We start from the raw sequence: 19,238 nt of genomic DNA on the forward strand, positions 1-19,238 counted from the left end.
CAAATCATTGGTAAAGTCGAGCATAAACGCCCAATGAAGTTAAAGCAAACACCTCCCCTGCTCATCATTCGTGTGATCAGTTCCCTTCCTCTTTAGCCCTCACAAATATATTCCTACGTTCCTGACCGACCAATCCTGAGCAAGGAGCACCCCAACCAAGGTCAGATTCGCACGTGTGGCCCAGCTTCCCAAAACCTCCTTCTCACGTGAGCCCACGTGTGCTCCGAGCCATGCACGTGTCACCGGCACTCCACTCGGTGAAGTCATTAAATTTCGTACCGTGACCAACTTTTTTAACTATATATAGCACTTAAAATAATTTTATGACCCATACGCTTCGCGCCCTCACGTGCCTCCCATCATCGCCCACCACATGACGTGACCTCCTCCTTTCGCTTTGTCCCTGTCCCCCGGTGCTCGAACACCGCCTAAAATGACAAATATACCCCTAAGCATAGCCCTGAAAGGGACTAGATCTGAGGGTATTTGCGAATCTTTCCTATAATCCTCTCACTAGATTCGTACAGCCTGGTCGTCATGTGGATGCTCAGAGTGCCATTTTAGTAATTTAACCACCGATGGTGGGTGTTTACGGAGTCGAGATCGCCGGAATAGTTGAAAGGGGTTTCCTCCCCGGGAGCCGTGCAGTGCGTTTTTCCTTGATAGAACAAAAGTTTTAAATAATTAGTAATAAGTTAATTGTCAGTTTATTTATTTTATATTTTAACAGTGAACTAAGAAGATCGAGTTATGGGTAAATATTTCTCGTTTGTTTTTCATGCTTGGGTTCCCCATTTTTCATTATAAAAAAATATATCCCAAAAAGCCCTCAAAGCTAACATCAATTTGGCCCATCACCAAAATGGTGGAATGTCTTATGGTATGTAAAAGGTTAGAAATGTGGCCCTCTCTCCGTCCTATCAATAAATACTATCTTCATCATTTTGGTGTATCTAAATTGAGGGCTAAGTGAGAGAAATCATTTTTCTAAAGAGTGTCTACTCTAAAAAATTCAACAACAACAAGAAGACTTACTCCCATGAATTCCAATATGTCTTCTAAATTACTTTAGCCTTATGTTTATATTTGTGAAAATCATGATAGCTAAAGGTCTTGGGGTTTATATTTATTAAATCTCTTATGTGTTTAGATGTATCTTATTGATTAACAGTTGATTCTCTAAGTACAAGCTAAAAGAATTTCCTACATATGCGTAATTTACTAGAATATAACTAAAATTTCACCAAAACAATATCAAATAAGCAGCTTTTATATGCCCAGGATGATTTACAAAGAATTGTTAAAATCAACTCCATGGTGGACAAATACTCGCTAATAATAATGTTCAAATCCTTTATAATATTTGCTATTTTTTTTCCATTTTTTGAGAGAGAAAGACAAGCATGCAACTAAGCAGCCATCAACCAAGTTGACAACAAATAAATAATGATGTATAGTAAGAGAAGAATAATATAATAATTTGATCAGTTGCTATACGCTACGACCAGGCGTATAATGCAGGGGTTTGTGTCGCTCATTGAATCGCATTATCTTAAGATGCGGTGATTCATACAAAGAGAGATGAATCATTCTTTTGTGGGAAAGATACGACCCCTAGTATTTTCCATAAGTAGAAGGAATCTTTGGATGGCGTGGAACTTCCAACTTTACGAGCAGAACCAGCAGCCAGTGTTACAAGACGTTTATTCTATCACGGACCATGTTTCATCACCGCTTCTCGCTAGGTAAGGCTTACGACCTCTCAAACTACCACTTATATCCTCGTTTTCATGAACCGAGACGTGAACCCTTCTCTCTCCCACCTCGATTCTTACGCCCCCTTAATGAGATAACAGCAGACATACCCCACTAATTATCTCTGAAAACGATGGAGACTTAACCATTAATTAACTGATCAATTAAAAAGAAGACCGGGGTTTATGGTGGACCACTCAAGCTGGAACACCTGGCCAAGAGTGTACCGCATTACAGGTCCCCTGCGACAGCTAGCGTGTCAACAAAAAGAGTAGCCAGGGCCACGATGACAACTTTCTTGTGGTAGCCAGGTGGCAGTGCCCACTGTTAATTGAATGGCTGTGACGTATCAAAACCTTAGGCCTTGTGGGTCCAGGGCTGTGTAGGGTTGGCGAGTTCTTATCCGAATAAACCGCAGGACTGCCCACAAAAGCAAAGTTTCAGAGGAGAGAGAGGGAGGGGACGAAGGAACTGAGATAAGAATGCCATGGTTTTGGGGACCAGCACCTATGTGTACGGTTTGAATGGTAGCTTTCACAAATTTTTGCTGCTGGAAAGAGGTGTAGAAAAATTTGGTCCCCCTCGTCCTCCGGCAATCGTAGAGCATTGGAACGTGAAATGCTTCTGATTGTATGGGAGCCGAGTACAGTTACTCCAGACTGCAGTGTCGTTGAATTGAGTTTGGTGGCTTCTTTTAGAATGAAAGAATATCTCATTGCTAACAAAGAACATGAACGTATGAAAATTATAGAAGCATGTTATGATCAATTGGAGTCGGTAGAATCGTGTTATTAACCCATTGTCTGCATGTTATATATGATATAGTAACTGGTCTGTGTCCTTTCAGCTTGGTAGAAAGAGTAACTGCAAGCTCCCTGCAGATTATGGGGAATATGATGATGATCAGAATTATAAAAATATGAGCATCATTAGTGAGGTGTTATTAGTATGATGTCACTATCTTAAGCAAATCTAAACCTTTTAAGTCATGGAGTCCATTACAGCCCGGATTCAACGCCCAGCGATGGTTACAACTCGAATTTGACACCCACTAACAGCCTAATACATGGACATGGGAAGACCAATTTCAAACCAATTTAAATTTAAGAAGGATCGAGATTAGGAAGGCTAATTACTAGCCCACGCTAATCAGAAGATCCAAATAAGTAAAGTCCACAAAAACTCTTCCCCTGATTTCGAAGTACAATTCTAATGGAACTACGCCACCTTCTTTATATAACTAGGGCCAGGAGATTTAGGTTCGCATCTTCATCTCAGATCACCCATATCTTTAATCTTTTATGATGCTCTTTATACCTCCTTATATCCACCAAAGCTCTTTCTGATTTAGGCATCCAAGGGCTTCTTGCTGGATCAGTTTCGGCAACATTCAATCCTCCGTCCTTCTCTCTCTCTTTTTTCGGAAGGTCGGAACTCTTTCTCTCCTAGCAAACCTATCAACTACCATCAAATCTTTATCAGCATGAGATCGGATTTCTTTATCAGCATGAGATCGGATTTTGACGGAAACACCGTAGCTTATATAAGAGAGCCATGCTGGTAATTTTAGCACCACATAATGAGCTATATTGGGCCTTCCTGTGTTGTTTGAAGGATGAACTAGAAAGTGTGAGGTCACACCCCTCCAGATAAAAAGCAATTGTAGGTTCAAGTCTTGTCGTGGTGTTTCCACTACGCATTAGACATGGATAATTCCTCCCTTCGCTTAAAGAAGAAGAAAAGGACTTGCTAAAAGTGAAGAGCTTCTGCGCTACTTTTCCCATCCCCATTTACCAACCTTACAACCATGCAATATTTGTACGAGTTATCAACAAAGCATTAATATTTCTAACAAGATAGTAAGCCATGAAGTCTGGACATCCAGAAAGAGCTTCACTGTACAAGCATTGAGAGATAATGGCACCAATAGAATACATAGACAGAAGAAGAGCAAGACTAACCAAAGAAGCCAAAGAAAAACTAACTGCACTGTAACAACAATAGGCTTGGGACAAAATTTTAAATCCATTCCCCGCTGCTCCCTTCCCTCCATGGCGTCATCCTCCACATCCTTCAGCAGCTCAGCGCCTCATACTTCACCGGGATCGGCTTATTGAACCCCACTTGCGACAGCAAGCTCCCCACCACCGCCAAGTCCCGGCAGAACACCCCTTGGACCACCGACACCGGCGCCGCCTTCTCCCCACCCACGCCGCACCCCTTTGACCCCAAAACTCTCTCCACCTTCGTCTTCTCGGGACCCGGCACCACTGCTGTCGCTGCTGCTGCTTGAATCGCCGCGGCAGCAGCGGCGGCGGCGGCGGCGGCTGCCTTCGCCCTCTGCTTCTCGGCGGCCTCCCCATCCATCACCGCGGCCATAATGCTAGCGTACCCCTTCTGCAACATCCTGTAGAGTATCAACGCCGACATCCTAGCCTGGTCCCTCACTGCATCCAAATCCCGGTGGTCATCGGCAAACTCCAACCGATCCACGAACGCCGCCGCCTTGTCGGGCTTGTGCTTCAATGAGAGTAACAGGTGGGCGCGCTCCAAGTCCGACCGGGTGCACCCCCGCCGGACGCCAATTAAGGCGTAGTAGTCCACGTTGGAGACTTCCCCCGCCGCCACCCGAGCTCGGAGCTGCTGGACTCGAGCAGTGAGCGCCCGGTGGTTGGCTGGAATGTCGCGGTACCGGACATCATGGTGGGGCCTCCACGGCGGACCCGGGAGCTTGCGGTCCCGGAGAATGGAGTCGTAGAGGAGCTTGAGATGGTCGAGGTCACGGAGGCAATCGGGGAGAACCCGGACGGCCTCGAGGAGGTCGGCGCGGGCACGGAGGGCCGGGATGGACGTCGGGTCGAGGGCGAGGGCGCGGTTGCAGTCGGCGATGGCCTCGGCAAGGCGGCCGGCGGCGCGGTAGGCGGCAGCGCGGCCGACGAAGCAGGCTGCGGCGAACGTGTGGGGGACGCCGCGGCGGCTGTCGAGGATCTTGGAGAAGTGGCGGATGGCCTCGGCGGGGAGTCCGGCGTCGAGGGAGGCCAGCGCAGCGGCGCGGCGGCGGAGGAGAAGCTTGATATGAGTCAAAAGGTGGGAGGCGGACTCGGACTCGGGCGGCGGAGTGGTGGGAGGTGCGAGAGGGGTGACGGAGGAGGCGGCGGCGGCAGTGGAGGAGGGAGCGGTGGAGAAGGTGAAGCTATCGTCGGACCAGCAAACGCTCTCGCGACGGAAGGCGGCGGAGGCGAGGCGACGACCGGTCTGGAGGAGGACCATCGCATCCTCCATTAGGCCCAAATGGCAGCAGGCTTGTCCCAAAACCAAATACCTGGAAGCAAAAGCATCGAGGAAGAGGTGAGCTTACGTAAAGGTGCCCATATATCGACGAACCAACAAAAAGAACAAGCCCATACGGTTCGGTTGGACCGGACGGTTCAATGAGAAGCCAAGTAAGGACGGCTGATGCTTGCTTCAGCCTTCAGGTGAGGAAGTGGCCAAAATTATGGATGCGACGGGCCAAAACATCCTGGCTTAAATGACTGTAGTGCCCTTTTACTACAATTTTAGTATAAAGGATAATTTGGTATTTTACTAGGTGATTTAGTGCCTCCTTTTATTTTGTGGTCAGGAAATCCAGCATAGGCTTTGCATTGGATTCTTTTGTGACCTATGAAATTGTCCTCCGTGATCTCTCTGTCCCTCGAGTTTCCAAGATTCCAGCAGCCACCATAACCTTTTTTTTTTTAAACACTTTTTAAACAGAAAAAGAGTTGCGCTGAACTGGATCCAATTACCGCTCTAAGCGATAAGGGATTAAGGGGTGGTGAGATTACCTCCACTGGCCTTCCTTCCCGCAGCTCTTGGAGAGGCTGGCGAGGAACTTGCGTTTGAGGTCGGAAATGGAGAAGCAGCGCAAGGAGCGGCCGCCGTCGGAGCGCTCGCGGTCGGGGGAGAGGAGATTGGCGCGCTCGCGAGAGAGAGGGTGCGAGGCGGAATGGTCGGCGGCCGAGGAGCCGAGGGAGGAGGAGGAGGAGTCGGGGGCCACCTTGTAGCTAGGGATGTACTGCTGAAGCATGTCCGCCACCTCCCGGTAGCGGCGGAGGAAGAGGAGGGAGCGAGCCTTGAGCTCGAGCGCCGCCTCGCGGTGCGGGGAGAGGGCGAGGGCGGCGTCGAGGAGGGCCACGGCGGCGGAGACATCGGACGGCTCCTGCGTCGCGATGAGGGATCGGGCGTCTCGGACGTACTTGTCGACGATCTGAGGGAGAGTTTAACAGTCGAAAGGGGGGGAAAAAAATTAGATTTTGATTCACAGTATTCTCAGAAAACAAAGAAAAAACTTGGAGATGGGAATTGGATGCAGAGGATTTACCAAGCACTGCGACTTTTTTAAGAAAAATTGATCAAAACAGAGGAAGTTTGGATTTTTACTGAAAATATAAGCAATTAAAATGATTAAAAAAAAGTGAAAATGAAATAAATGCCGAAGAGTTTTTGATGGCTGTTTTTATGAGATTAAGAAATTACTCTGCTTCTATGGCTTAATATAAGAGAATGGAAGAAGTTAATGGCGATGAACTTCTCCTTTGTGCTTTGTATTTGTTCTCTGAAAAAAATTTGCAGAATATAAAATCAATACGGTAAAAAATTGAAGAGAAATGCAGTAAGTTTGTTAAGAAACGGAGGCGGCGAAAAAACGGGCGTCGTCTTGTTCTGTTGATAGAAATAGTAGCTGAAGCCAAGCCAAAACAAAACAGAGGTTGTTCCAAAGAATCCAAACCAAAGCAGAAATCTTTAATATACCATCTTCCATTCACCGAATAGCAAAACCCAACGAGAAACTCCAAAGTTGGGTTACCCAACACCATTCCTGGAATCCAAACTCATCAACTACCCAGAAAAAAAAAAAAAAACAAGACCAATGGCCCAAAGCCCCATCCCAGAGCCTCCACTGCAGAGCCAAATCCGAACAAAACCGAGAGGAAGATAAAACCTTCCACCCACCTTCCTGTTTCTCAGCCACCAGTGCTTCTTCTCCGCGGACAGGGAAGACGAACCCGACATTGTCCCCAGCGCATCACCTTCCTTCCCCTCCAATCCAAAAACACATGAGCAAAGCTAGAACGATGAGGGAAAAACCCCACACCTCTAAGATTTCACCCCTCTCTCCCTCGCACTCAGCGCCATTGATAAGGGCGAGCCCCGAACTCCCTCAAGAATCGCAGAAAAAGAGAGAAAAATGCCAGCTTTGACCGCTCTCTCGCCCCTTTCCTTCCAGGGAAAGCTTCGATCCTAAAACTTCCTCGCTGGCAAGATGCCTCTCCCAATCTCAGCAAGCTTAAAAAAAAATAAAGCGAGAGATAAAGAGATATAAAATAAAGAGTGCCCGACGGGGCCCACGCGGTAAAATGCCACTGCGGTCACGGTGGTCACCGCTCTCCCATCACGGGTTACGACGGTGGGAACGCAAAAAAAAAAAAGAAACCGAGGGCGATCGCGAGCGTGGTAAGTGAAGGAAAGAGTCCCTTCTTTAATACGGCTCCGTCTCATTTCCCAAAATGCTGTCTGATTCACCGATCAGAACCGTTCATTTGATGAACCCATTTCTGATGTCGGAGTTTTTTTTGGGCGTTTGGGTGGTGGATGGGGATGGCAGTTAATGCCTTGGGAGGTGTATTTATTGAAGACCGACGGCTTGAGCCACAAGAATCCTGCCACTTTCTCTACTTTTTTCTTAATAAATATTATATATTTAGTTCATTCCCGCTTTACCCTCGCCTCTTAAATTCTTAATGTGGGACATTTTAATAAATACAACCAGTGGGGCCCGTAACCTCAGGCCCTGCGCCGTTGTGGGCTCAGCTCTAGCCGTTCCGTTCTCAACGGCAAACCCGTTCTTTGGTTTTCCCTTCTCTTTTTTTTCCTTTTTTTTTTAACCGAACAACCCACACAGACCTAACATGAGTATAACCAAAAAATAAAAAAATAAAATATTGAAGAGTTGAGAAACAGTTACATGACATGTTGATAAAATTTTTTCAAAAAAACGAGCAGTAAAAAAAAGGCAACACAGCCACCCTGTTCACCTGCGGTATATATGTAAGGCCTGAGAAGCGCTATACTTAGTCGCCAACAAACGTATATCGTACAACAACAAGTATCCATCCTCATCTACCTCTCATTTCATATTCCCTTGATCACTGCAGCTGAATTCCTTTCAAGAAAAATGCTCTCCATCTTTAATATTAGTTTTGCATAGATAATATTTTTTATACTGTTCTGAGCTCTATTCCAATAGCTGACACCTCAAAAGGGTGATGCCTTAGGAACTATTTTATTGGAGACAAACACTCGGTTCCAAGCCACCAAGGTGGTAGCCTAGTGGTACTGGGCAGCAATTCTAACCACAAGGTCCCAAGTTCGAATCGCTGCGGTGACGATTAAATTGTGGACCAGAACTCATTACTTTGGCCACTGCTTGAACTTGTGGTGTAGGACCGCTCTTGAACCGCTAGTAGCCGGGATGGTGCTGGATGTGACGTACTCACACGTAAAACTCGAGCCAGAGCTCAGAGGAGTAGGTGAGCCGGGCCCATGGGTGGGGAGGGTATGAGCAAAACCGGTCAGGGTGCCCAACACACGGTCATTTCTGCCCGCATTGAACATTCTCCTGGCAGAACGGAGGCCCAGTAAGAACTGCTATGCGGAGGTGGGCTTGTTCCTTCCTCCCCCTCTCCCTACCCTTTTTTGTTTTAGCAAAAAAAAAAAAAAAAAAAAACACTCGGTTCCACTGAGCTACCAACTTGGTGGCTGAGGACTGCTTTTGATCCGATGGAATTATGTTTGCCGTTTTGAGTGAGACGCCGAAATTTCGGAGGGACATTTATGAGGCGACCGTCCTCTAACCATCCCCGGGGGGGAGGTCATCAGATCTCGTGCTTGTTAGGTGGGGCCCAACCTCATGCCGTGCTTGCCACATCATTAATGCTCCACGTGGATGCCAGCTGGTGGGCTGCGGTGGTTTATTGTGGGGACCACCACCATGTAGGGGAACAAGGTAGGTCTGGCAATAGGGATTAGGGGGCAAATGCCATAAACAAAAGAATTAGAAAGTTTAGGGCTGATCCTGAAGTACCAGCAACAAGTTGGCACTTTTACCAAAATTAGTAACAACTTGGATAGGGTTGCTAGGTTTGGCTTTCCAACACCATCTTTATTAAAGTCCAAACTTAGATAACATTTAGATAACATAAATAGAACAGTTGCATGCTTAATTTGGAATTTTCCAAGTTAGATGTAGCTTGAATTTTAAAGTTTCAAAAAGAATCATAAATATATGATTTCTTGGTTTTAAGCTTTTGTACCATTTACCTTAAAATAGAAGTGCCAGAGGATTCAAACTTTAGTAACATCCTAACTTTTATGATCAAAAATATTCTGATATATACTAAACTTTGCTTCTTTTATCTTGGTGATGTTCTGCTGCATTAGAGATGGAGTTGATGTAATAACTCTTTACTAATTTTAAGCTTTTAATGATCTCGTAACTGCAATTGTAGACATGTCAAAAAAAAAAAAAAAAGTAGTATTCGACATCATAAGACTGAGTTGGTAGCGTCTCTTTTGACTTCAAGAGGCATTAGGTCAGGATGCCAATAGGTGGCTCGGATTATTTGATTGTAAATAATATTGTCATGATAATAATGGAAGACGAAACATTAGTATGGTGGAAATTATAGAATTGATTGCCCAAGTAGATGTGGATGCAGTATGATGATGATAGGTGTGGATTATAAAATGGGTATGACCTACTTGTGAATTATTATTGTAGGGTATTGTAGGGCTATAGAATGGTTGGCTAACCAGTACATAAGCCTTATTTATCATTTATGCTATCCTTCCATGTCGGCGCTCACATGGTTTCGTTCAAATTTGGTTGGGCTCAACTGCCATGAAAGGAAAAACATAAATGCAAGTTTTTGATATATGCAAGGTTGTACCAACTATAGTAAATACATAACAATAGGCAAGGGGTATTTTTTTCTCTGTTATCATACTTAGTCAAGGAACAAATAAAATAGTTGATTTTTCCCGTGTAAAACTAGTTCTACTTCAATCAAATTGGAATTCTCAAGCGCATTTTATGCACTAATTTCTTTGCAAATTACCATGTATTAGATATTACTTTCCAAATTACATATCAACATTAGGTAGAATTGGTCAGTCAATTAGCAATCAGAATCTTATTACCTTCGCTATTCTGTCTCAAGTAAATGCCACGCTTTGTAACCCTAGCATTCCCGATTCATCTATGATCCTATGGAAAGACGACTTGATCACGCAATCCTATCTTTTTGTTTGTTCTTCGATATTTCTTTATCCAATGTCCAATCTCTAGCATCAGTTGCAAACTCAAGCAAACTTTTGTTCCTGAATTGGGCATATTACCCACCTAATCTCCTTGAACAAATATTACCTACCTATTTCAATGCAAGTCTCCCGACAAAGATCCCCATAGATTTATTTTTTTACCTGCACATGTGGAGGAGTATACTCCTGGTAAAAATATCAGCGTAAATTTTCTAGCCTCCTTTTTTTGATGGTAACTTTTCTAGCTTACTTCGTAAGGCTTGAAACACTTGTATTATTAATTTCCTATAAGCAAAATCTCTGTAGCGTAGCTTGCACGCCCACCCCCCTCCTCTCTCTCTCTCTCTCTCTCTCTCTCTCTCTCTCTGTGTGTGTGATTTTTTTTTTCCAGAAGAAGTTCGCCTCTTGAGCATATAACTACGTGAGAGAGGTGACGCAAGAACAACAACAAAGTGGGATGAATGTACCAATGCGAGGGACCAGTGAGTTAGAGTATCTGCAGGAGTTGTCATCGCATCAATGCAGCCGCTCTTCACAGGTGACAGACTAAGCTGTGAATTGTTATTCTCATAAGAATGCGTGAAACATTAGCATTTGAGCCGTATCCATATATTCTCTTTATCAAAGCCCGTCAGCCTTCCTTTCTCCAGCTTTGCTTTCTCCCAAACTAATTGATGGTCTCCCACATGAGCTGTTTGGTGGGCTGCTCCCTCGACCATGCCCGTTTTGTGATGCCTGCAAATTTGATTGTAACATGCGTCCCACCAATACTACAAAGAGATTGACATTTGTCCAAAATAGTATACAAATTACCTTCGTATGGTATTTGGAAGATGAGTCTTGCAGCGTGAGACGTAGGCAATTGTCTAAAGGGCCAGCCGTTTCGCTGGCCACATGGTGTGATTGCTCTACTTCCATCTCCATGGCAATGTAAAGGGTTGGAGGCTTTCATCTTTGAAGCTATCTGTCTCATAAAACTACTACTTCACAGACTCCCACTTCTTTAGGGGAAATTATTGATCACAGCCTCTGCTTTCCATATGATGGTGGACCCTCCCCTTTCATGTGATGGTTGGTCTCGGTGGATCCCTTAAAATTATTCATGTGCCTGCCCGAGAATCCAAGATAGTTCGGTTCGATCCCTTTGTGGTCGTTTCACAAAGTTTTTATGTTGCTATGTATATGCCTATAAGCAGATGGAGATCAGATAGATGATATCATGATAAGAGTCATCAAGCCCTGCCAATAACCAGAAAAAAAGCTGAGGTTTACAAGGCAACTAACTTATGTACCGGTGCTTTTATACTGCATTAACAGGCCCTCCTTGCTATTTCCTGTGGTACAAGAAATAGTTAATACTATATGTACTGTGGAGTCACATCAACCGTAGAGTGTGACATATATCTACTTGTCTGTTTTAGCAGGCTCATGGCTAACAGAAAACAGCAACATCCTTCAATGGATGTGACTCTAGAATTAATCCTACAAGCATTTTCCATTATCAAATACACAAAAACATCTCTTCTTTCAAGCTACCAAAGATGAGTAGTTTTTACTAAGTACATAAGGAATGACTGGATAATTCATTATGTTTTAAGTTTGTACAAGCAAAAACTGAAAAGCAAGCATGAATTACAGTAACTAGGCAGTTTCACCACCTTTTCTTTGTCAAAAAAGAAGAAAGAAAATAGAAAAGAAAAAAATATTCGTTGTAGTAACATAACATGTGGATCTCGATTGATCTGTTCGCAGATTGAGCAAAATATTGCCTTATTATATCATTTGAGCCATCTAAGTTGTAGACCAACTCACAAGCTGGCCTCATTCATGGAGTGCTGGAGTTTTGCTGGGACGAGGCCTGTCCTCCTCCCAGCTCGAAATGAGACCACCTCTAACCTGCAGCAAACAAGCTGATCTGCCAAGGCATTTTCCATGTTGGTTATTTTGGGCATGGTAGGGCTCCCTGTTGCTGGGGCATTTAGAGCACCCAGCTCTTTGGGCTGAGGCTTTTTTTTTTGGTTAGACGGCAATAATTATACGGCTCTAGAATAAATACAACTACTGGTATCAGCAGGCAAAATATCTCGCAGCTGAAGACTGAGCCGAATCCCAAATAATAGCATATGAAAGGTTGGCCACGAAAGAACCTCCCGATCTGCAGCTCTGTTCACCTTCCTAAAAAGAATGAGTAGCTCTGAATGACTTCAGAGTGGAAATCATCCTTTTAAAATTCCTCCATGATAGGATAAGAGCCATGATAGGATGAGAGCCAATAGGATGGACTCGGATAACCAGCTGATAACCATCTTTGAGCCCCATCACCTCCCCAAGAGAGGCTGTTACATCATAAAGTGTGGTTGGGATGGGCCTTCACCACCACTAACGGCAACCCCCCTTTTACTCTGAAAGGCACGCAGAAACAGAAAGATAGCAATAATACTAGCATCCTTCCTATAAGAAAAGGCATTCCCTTGCACCCTTCAGTTTTGTCTTTCCATTTAGATGCCTTCTCCTTGTATTGGTGGCTTTTTTTCTTCTGCAGTCTGGTGGGGTTTCTTTCTGCGTTGAAATGGCTCTTCCAAAGATTATCCGATGGTTTTGGTTGGAAAAATTATCCTAGCAACTGTTTTTGTAAGAGTTTCTTTTAGAGCTCTTTGAGTTTTGGCAGTTCATTCTTGGCATCTAGTGCTCCTTTGCTTCTTATGATCGAGAACATAATTGCAGGTTTAAAAAATATGGTTTTAAGTTCAGTGGATCTGTCTTTGGCTTAAAGGAAAGAAAAAAGTTAAGCTTGGTTTGAAAGCTTGGATACTCTTACACTATTTTTTTTTTTAATCCATTGTCTGGTAATTAAGTACCATAATTGGACCTAAGTTCTGAGGTAAATCATGGCTCACTAAAGGCATTGCTGACAACAACCAAGAAATGCAGCATAACAAGCAAGGAGTTTGCTTCTGTGCAAACTTGTGATGCTCTTGTAAGGGAACGATGAACAATTTCTAGAAAGAAGATGCTATAGATTCTAAGATTAAGGGCATTAGAAATAATTGTTGCTCGTAGCAAGTAGAATGTATGACATAGGAGCAATAGAGCATGATCTTGAGCCCCTTTTAAATTGTATTGCCCCATTACCATATTTTGGATGAAGTTCTGCAATTTATAAGGGGCCATTAGAAACCTTTTTTTGGCTTGACAGACATGCATTGTGTTTGCTTGCATTTGTTAGCAAGTATGAGGTAAATTTATATTGTCCTCGAAAGATGTATTCCTCATATGTATTAGAGAGTGTGTCTGGATGTACCGAAAACCATGATACTTTATTATCTCAAAAAAAAATAATGATAATTTATACTTTTAAAACTAGTAATCATGACTTTATAATATGGGATGTTTAGTTCTACCATGAAATCTTGAAAAGATCCTAAGAACACAAAATCAAAAACTTCTACTTTCAGTAGAAATTATCAAGTTCATGTTTTCCTCTTCTTCTTATCCTCGATCCTTTCCATGTTTCTGCAAAGGCCTGATCCCTATTTTCTTTTGCTTCTTGCTTATGTTTGAGGAGAAGCGTCGAGGTCCCAGCAGCTCCATTTCATGGGAAACAATGAAATGGAAGCATGAAAGAACTCCAAAGGAGAGTGGGCAATCAGCTCAGAAGCAAATGCCAGTTAGTACTTCATATTGCAGGCTTGAAATAAAATCTTAATTAACCTCTAACCATAATATGAGCTAGCTATCAAAAGATGATACCACTATCGGATTGTCGTAATCATATTAGTCCTACCAAGCTCATTTTTCTCCCATAAAATGTCAACTAATGAGAGGTCCACTGAAAACCAAGTAGCTGCATATAATTCAGACATTTATCACCAAGAAAAGTAGCCATTCTACTTAAGTGACACTAAATAATAAAAGAAACTTGCTTTACTAAAATGCAGGATTTCTATTGAATATGGTCAACTGTTTAGAATCAGCCCATGGACTGCAGCAACTCAGATGACTAAATATATACATCACACCTAGCACTAAGTCCATGCCTTCTCATTTGAACAAAGTACATGCCTTCTCATTTGAATAGACTTCTGCAGAGTTGTACACACCAGCAGTCTCTTCAATCTGAATGGACCTACTAAGCCTGCAAATCAATTAGCCAATCAAATTTGTACTGGCATCCAAGGGAGCAAGAAAAAAGAAAAAAAAGGAAGCCATGCTACAAAATGGAATCTTACCCTGCTCTCCCCTGAAGAGGTGCACTTAGGGTTTCGAGGGGGAAGTTGATGATGAGGTGTCCGCTGCAGGGAGCACCATTTAATTATAAATATATCGAAAGAGAGGAGAAGAAATGAATTATTTTTGCATGATGATTGCATTTGATGCTAAAAAAATCTAGACGCTATATAATTAATACTATGTACTTGAGTATTTGTTCATATAAGAAGGAAAAACATATACATGCCTGCAATTTGGGCTTCAGCAATTCAATGGCAGTTCCTGTTTTAAGATTGGCTCCTTGCTAAAATAAAATAAAAAAAAAAGAGATTATACTTTTGAATTAAGTTAACTGAAATTTCTCTAGATGTTTTATGAATAAAGATGTGAGCCAGTCCATGGATCACCTATCAAGGATCAGGCTCAAGCCCGTAAGCTTTATTAAAGCTCATATAAGGGTGCTCAAGACCTACACTATCCATCATGAACAAAGTCTGACCCACTGTTTGATTGGCTAGGTTTAGACATTTTTATGAACAGAGTGCGCATGCCATTGTCAGCAATGGTAGCCAGACAATTTGACTAGACTTGGCCATGCTACTTCCCATCTCTCCATTGAGATGACTTTGTCCATGTTATATTAGATTTGCCATCATGTGCAGGGTTAATGCTGGAAGTAACACTGTGCTCACCTTACCAAGGGCCCAGTCAGCAGAATCAAAGTAGGATCTCTCATGGTCCTGCAACCAATTGTAATAAAATCATGGCACAAATTAATAATTTAAATGGAAAAAATGTAGAAAAGTAGCCTGGTCACCCTTTCAGAATTGAGAGTTCGTTTCTTTGTGCATCCTCCATTGGCTTCTCCTGCCTTTAAATGCACCATGTTAATCATGGACAGTCTATAAATAGCTTAGTAGATAGCAAGCCAGTATGAGGGCTCCTGTCGCGAGCTTATTCAGTGTGGTCCAATGGCAAATGTCTTATTAAATTGTTGTCAGGGGCCCAACTTATATGGTTTTGTTTAAGATAGTTTTGAACACTGGAGACATTTACTATGATAAACAGGAACAGAGATTTAATTAGAGGTTTCTCTTATAAGGCCCATGATGGAATCACAGAATTATAAAGCCATAAAAGTCTTGACAGTTAGACCAGAGCCAAACTCTGTATTATTTCAAACCCCTATTCTTGCTGTGAATTCTACATTTATAACTAATGGAACTCACCTTTGATATCAAGGGTTTCTTTTTAGGCGCAATTCCACCATATTTTTTCTCCAGTGAAGCCTGAGATTAAGCAAATACTTTAACACTTAGAAGCAATGAATCACCAACCAAAAATAAAACATAGACTTTATTAAATCTGTGTTTTATTCTACCAAATTCTCATATGAAGATTCAGACTAAAAGAAAAAAGGATCAAAATCAGGACATATAAGAAACAAGCAGAAAGGTAGCTCACAATATGAAGTTTTGCAGTAATATGTCATTTAGTTAGCTTTTCATCATTTCAAAACAAAAATAACCGTTCCCGTTCCCTCAAACTAAAAAAAAAAAAAGAAATGAAGATAACTCTGATCATATATAAATAATATGTTCTCTTTTCTTTTCTTTTCTTTTTTCCTTTTTCGAAAGCAAGATGGGCAATGCCAACCCAAATCATTCCTTTGGGATGATGAGACAAACAGTTAAGTATCTTAAAAGATGATATGCTGATGGTGATTATGATGACAAGGGTGGAGCCATTTAATAGCCTTTATAATCTGTTTCTTTCATTCAAATAATGCACCCTCAGTTTTGATGAGGATGTTTCACCTAACAAGTAAAATGATTGAATATAGGCAAAACATTGTTGTTTTTTGTTACACTGGAAATAGTAAAAACATCTAATATTGATCGAGTCGCCATAAATTTACATAGTTTAAATCTAAAAATCAAATATTATAACATAGCACATAAAAGATATCTGTGAAGCAAAAAAAAAAAAAAAAACGAAAGCAGGTCATGTGGTTATTCTAGAATGAGCAAGGATATTTTCCACTAATACTTGTGCAGATCTTACATTTCCCCTTAGTACAGGAGATCGATAAGATGAATGGAGGGGAAAATTTGGAAGGACATTCATCTCAATTATTCAAAGTTGTTAAAAGTCTTGTCAGAGATTATCAAGGATCTTGTGGTGGACCAATGTTCTAAAAGTTGATGCTACTTTGGAATTCTCACAAAGGCTCCCTCAGACTTTCATTATAATTGTTACGCCTGCTATTATGGGTCCACAATTGGTGTAGCATGAATAATTTCTTCAGACAAAGATCATGCTGAGCACACAAAGTTCTGAGAGCACCAAATCCCCTACCCTGAAATTTCAGGCACTAAGTGATGTGGAGATCACCCTTCAGTGAATGGCATGAACCTTCACAGTCATTAATTTAGTCACCTGCAAGCCTTTCATGATGGCAGCCTAATGAAAGAACAGAAACCATCAAACAACTAACATTTAAATCATCCAATTGTAGTATCCCTTTTTGTTAATTATTCTTCTCTAAAGGAAAAGCTACCAGGAGATAATAAACATTGAAACAACTGATCCTTCTGTTCACAGAAAGGGATGCACCAATGTGTGAACTCTAAGCTGAGCTAAGAGCCACATAATCTTTTTAAGGGAATAAGAACCACATCAAATTAGGTTTGTAATTCTTCAAAGTGTAATTTCTTGCTACCAATCCTCCTATATTGCAATTCTTTCTTTGAACAGATCTTCGTGTGTTCCCGGATTGACCAATTATTTGCCACATATTATTGTAAATTCTATTTCATTAAACACTTAGCATCTTATCCTTCTAAATCTGAAGAAACGATGTTACCCGAATTGATTACTTGCAAGGAAACCTCACATTTTGTTACATATCAAGTTATTTAATTGAAAATTTGAATTAACAAAACATAATAAACAGAATAATTGTGATAGCAAACCATCTTTGGTTTCTTAAAAAATTTAAAACCAGAATACCTTTTGAACCATAAGCTATCTCACAGAACCATCAATAAGGAAGTTTGTAACCATTTTAAAAAAATTCAAGTCATAAAAATAGATATAGCTTACCTCTTCCCCTTGGGAAGCCATATCCTCTCCATTGCAGCAAGCCATCTCTAATCCTCCTCTCTCTCTCTCTCTACATAAAAAAGGAATACATATCAGTCTACAAAAACGCAATACAAAGGAAAACTGAGATGGATTCGAGATGGCTTTGAATTATGGGAATTAAGTAGAACTGATGGGTAGGTGAGGGTGGTGAGAGAACCTTGAGACTAGAGAGACAGGTTGGTACTTGAGTGAGGAGGAGGGGGATGGGAAGGGAAAAGAGAGTGGAGAGAACATAATATAGTGATGAGGGGGAGGAATTAAAGAAAGGCATGAAGAGCGGGTTGAGTGTGGTTTAAAAAAAATGAGAATGTAATTAGGGGGTCATGAGAAGGGAGAGGAAGGAAAGAAAACTGGGTTAAGTCATTATTGGTGCTTGTTAGCTCATGCCAAATGAGCCTAAAGTTCGCACGTGCTGGTAGTATGCACAGCCGACACTCTCCCCCGTCGCTTTCTCTCTTTCTTCTTCTTCTTCTTCTTCTTTTTCCGGTGCATCGTTATCTCACTATATACAGCCGTAAGTATCCGAAATAGACACCGTACAAAATATGCTCTAGTGCCAATGGCACATGCTCCAATGTCCCTCATGTGACAGCTTCAGAATAATGTGCTGCGAAGGAAGCAACCCAATCCGCCGCACTGTTTGCCTCCCGAAATACATGCATGACACTGAAAGAACCAGGCTCCTTCAGAAGATGGCAAATCACTAACTAGAGGATGCAAGTCTGTTCTGGCACGCCCGGTTTAGATTCGGTTAATAGCTCCCCCCCCCCCCTCTCAAGACTTCTTGCTCCTTATGGTCTTTCGATTTTTTTTTTGTCTTTCTCTTAGAGAGTAAGAATCAAGGTACCATCATAAAAATACCTGATGCAATTAAAATTAAAGCTACCACCTTCCAAGGTTGGAACATAAAGACACTCCTCAAATAGAGAAGGCATACAACTATCGGGATCCAATTCGGTTTGCCAGTTGGAAGGGAAATGATACAGTCTAGTTTTGGCCTCGAGCTAAAATTATTTAAAATAATATAAGTAAGTTTAAAATATTGATGTTAATTCTAGTTGGATGAGCAGAAAGGCTAAAGATTTAGTTAATACTAGCAAATAACCCATCCAACATATAGCATACGATTTTTTTCTCCTCTTTCCGGTTGTTTTTGAAATGCAACATGGCAATCTAACAAATTATTATAAACAGAAAACTTCAATAGCAAAATATTTGTTGCACATTAAACAATGAACTTTGATGATCATGACCAAGCAAAAACTCCTGCTGATGTCATCAATATCAGATTTCACACTGAACAAAAAATTCTACTTTGTATAGAAACTCCCTTTATTAATACCGGCTTCACCTGGTATGATTTTTTTTCTTTTTCCAACTATTTGTAAAAATATAATATAATACTATAATAAATTATAATAAATAGAAAGCTTCAATAACTAAATTTTTGTTGCATAGTAAGCAATGAACTTTAATTATAGCCGATCAAAGTCTCTCTCTCAATCTTCCTCACTCATCTTGGTTTGATTCCATGAATAAAACAAATCCCACGGCAATCCATATCTTGTCATCCACAAGCTGCTTTTCCGAAGAAAACTAGTTTTCAGGTATCAAGAGGCTGTCCCATTATTTCTGTCTGGTTATCAAGATAAAAGATCTTCGGCTTCTTAAATACACTTGTACATTCTATTTCTTTTTCTAAGAATGTTTAAGCTTCAAAATTGTTGATCCCTAAACATTTAAAGATTTTTTTTGCTGATTAATCA

General features: G+C 41.6%; 2 protein-coding genes across 3 annotated transcripts; both read right to left on the minus strand.

Annotated features, from left to right (window-relative positions):
* Window positions 1-3,578: 3,578 nt before the first annotated feature.
* Window positions 3,579-7,285, minus strand: LOC103704641 (uncharacterized). The gene is made up of 3 exons (XM_088713608.2): window positions 6,751-7,285; window positions 5,583-6,004; window positions 3,579-5,077 (listed from the first exon to the last, which is right to left on the minus strand). Exons 1-3 carry the CDS (start codon window positions 6,808-6,810, stop codon window positions 3,829-3,831), a joined length of 1,731 nt encoding a protein of 576 aa, XP_088569734.2. The 5' UTR covers window positions 6,811-7,285; the 3' UTR covers window positions 3,579-3,828.
* A 6,754-nt stretch (window positions 7,286-14,039) lies between these two features.
* Window positions 14,040-18,168, minus strand: LOC103704642 (uncharacterized). 2 transcript variants are annotated; one of them, XM_008788009.6, is made up of 8 exons: window positions 17,630-18,168; window positions 17,431-17,500; window positions 15,555-15,614; window positions 15,143-15,196; window positions 15,018-15,065; window positions 14,573-14,629; window positions 14,346-14,408; window positions 14,040-14,251 (listed from the first exon to the last, which is right to left on the minus strand). In XM_008788009.6, exons 1-8 carry the CDS (start codon window positions 17,704-17,706, stop codon window positions 14,246-14,248), a joined length of 435 nt encoding a protein of 144 aa, XP_008786231.2. In that variant the 5' UTR covers window positions 17,707-18,168; the 3' UTR covers window positions 14,040-14,245. The 2 variants fall into 2 exon arrangements, with proteins under 2 accessions (XP_008786231.2, XP_017697657.1); XM_017842168.5 differs by lacking the exon at window positions 15,143-15,196 and having other exon boundaries at window positions 17,630-18,142.
* Window positions 18,169-19,238: the final 1,070 nt, after the last annotated feature.

This window comes from Phoenix dactylifera, chromosome 17, assembly GCF_051530095.1.
Source record: "Phoenix dactylifera cultivar Ajwa chromosome 17, Ajwa_hap1_PhDact_Kaust_v1.1, whole genome shotgun sequence".
NCBI classification, from domain to species: Eukaryota; Viridiplantae; Streptophyta; class Magnoliopsida; order Arecales; family Arecaceae; genus Phoenix; species Phoenix dactylifera.

What these genes read in the sequence shown, in the direction of transcription:
- LOC103704641 (XM_088713608.2), bottom strand. Translation starts at nt 6,810, where the DNA reads ATGTCGGGTTCGTCTTCCCTGTCCGCGGAGAAGAAGCACTGGTGGCTG. An exon ending in GGTGGCTGAGAAACAGGAAG is followed by an intron (nt 6,005 to 6,750) that starts GTGGGTGGAAGG and finishes ACTCTCCCTCAG; the next exon opens with ATCGTCGACAAGTACGTCCG. An exon ending in GGGAAGGAAGGCCAGTGGAG is followed by an intron (nt 5,078 to 5,582) that starts GTAATCTCACCA and finishes TTTTGCTTCCAG; the next exon opens with GTATTTGGTTTTGGGACAAG.
- LOC103704642 (XM_008788009.6), bottom strand. Translation starts at nt 17,706, where the DNA reads ATGTTCTCTCCACTCTCTTTTCCCTTCCCATCCCCCTCCTCCTCACTC. An exon ending in TGGCTTCCCAAGGGGAAGAG is followed by an intron (nt 15,615 to 17,430) that starts GTAAGCTATATC and finishes GCTTAATCTCAG; the next exon opens with GCTTCACTGGAGAAAAAATA. An exon ending in AGAAACCCTTGATATCAAAG is followed by an intron (nt 15,197 to 15,554) that starts GTGAGTTCCATT and finishes GTGCATTTAAAG; the next exon opens with GCAGGAGAAGCCAATGGAGG.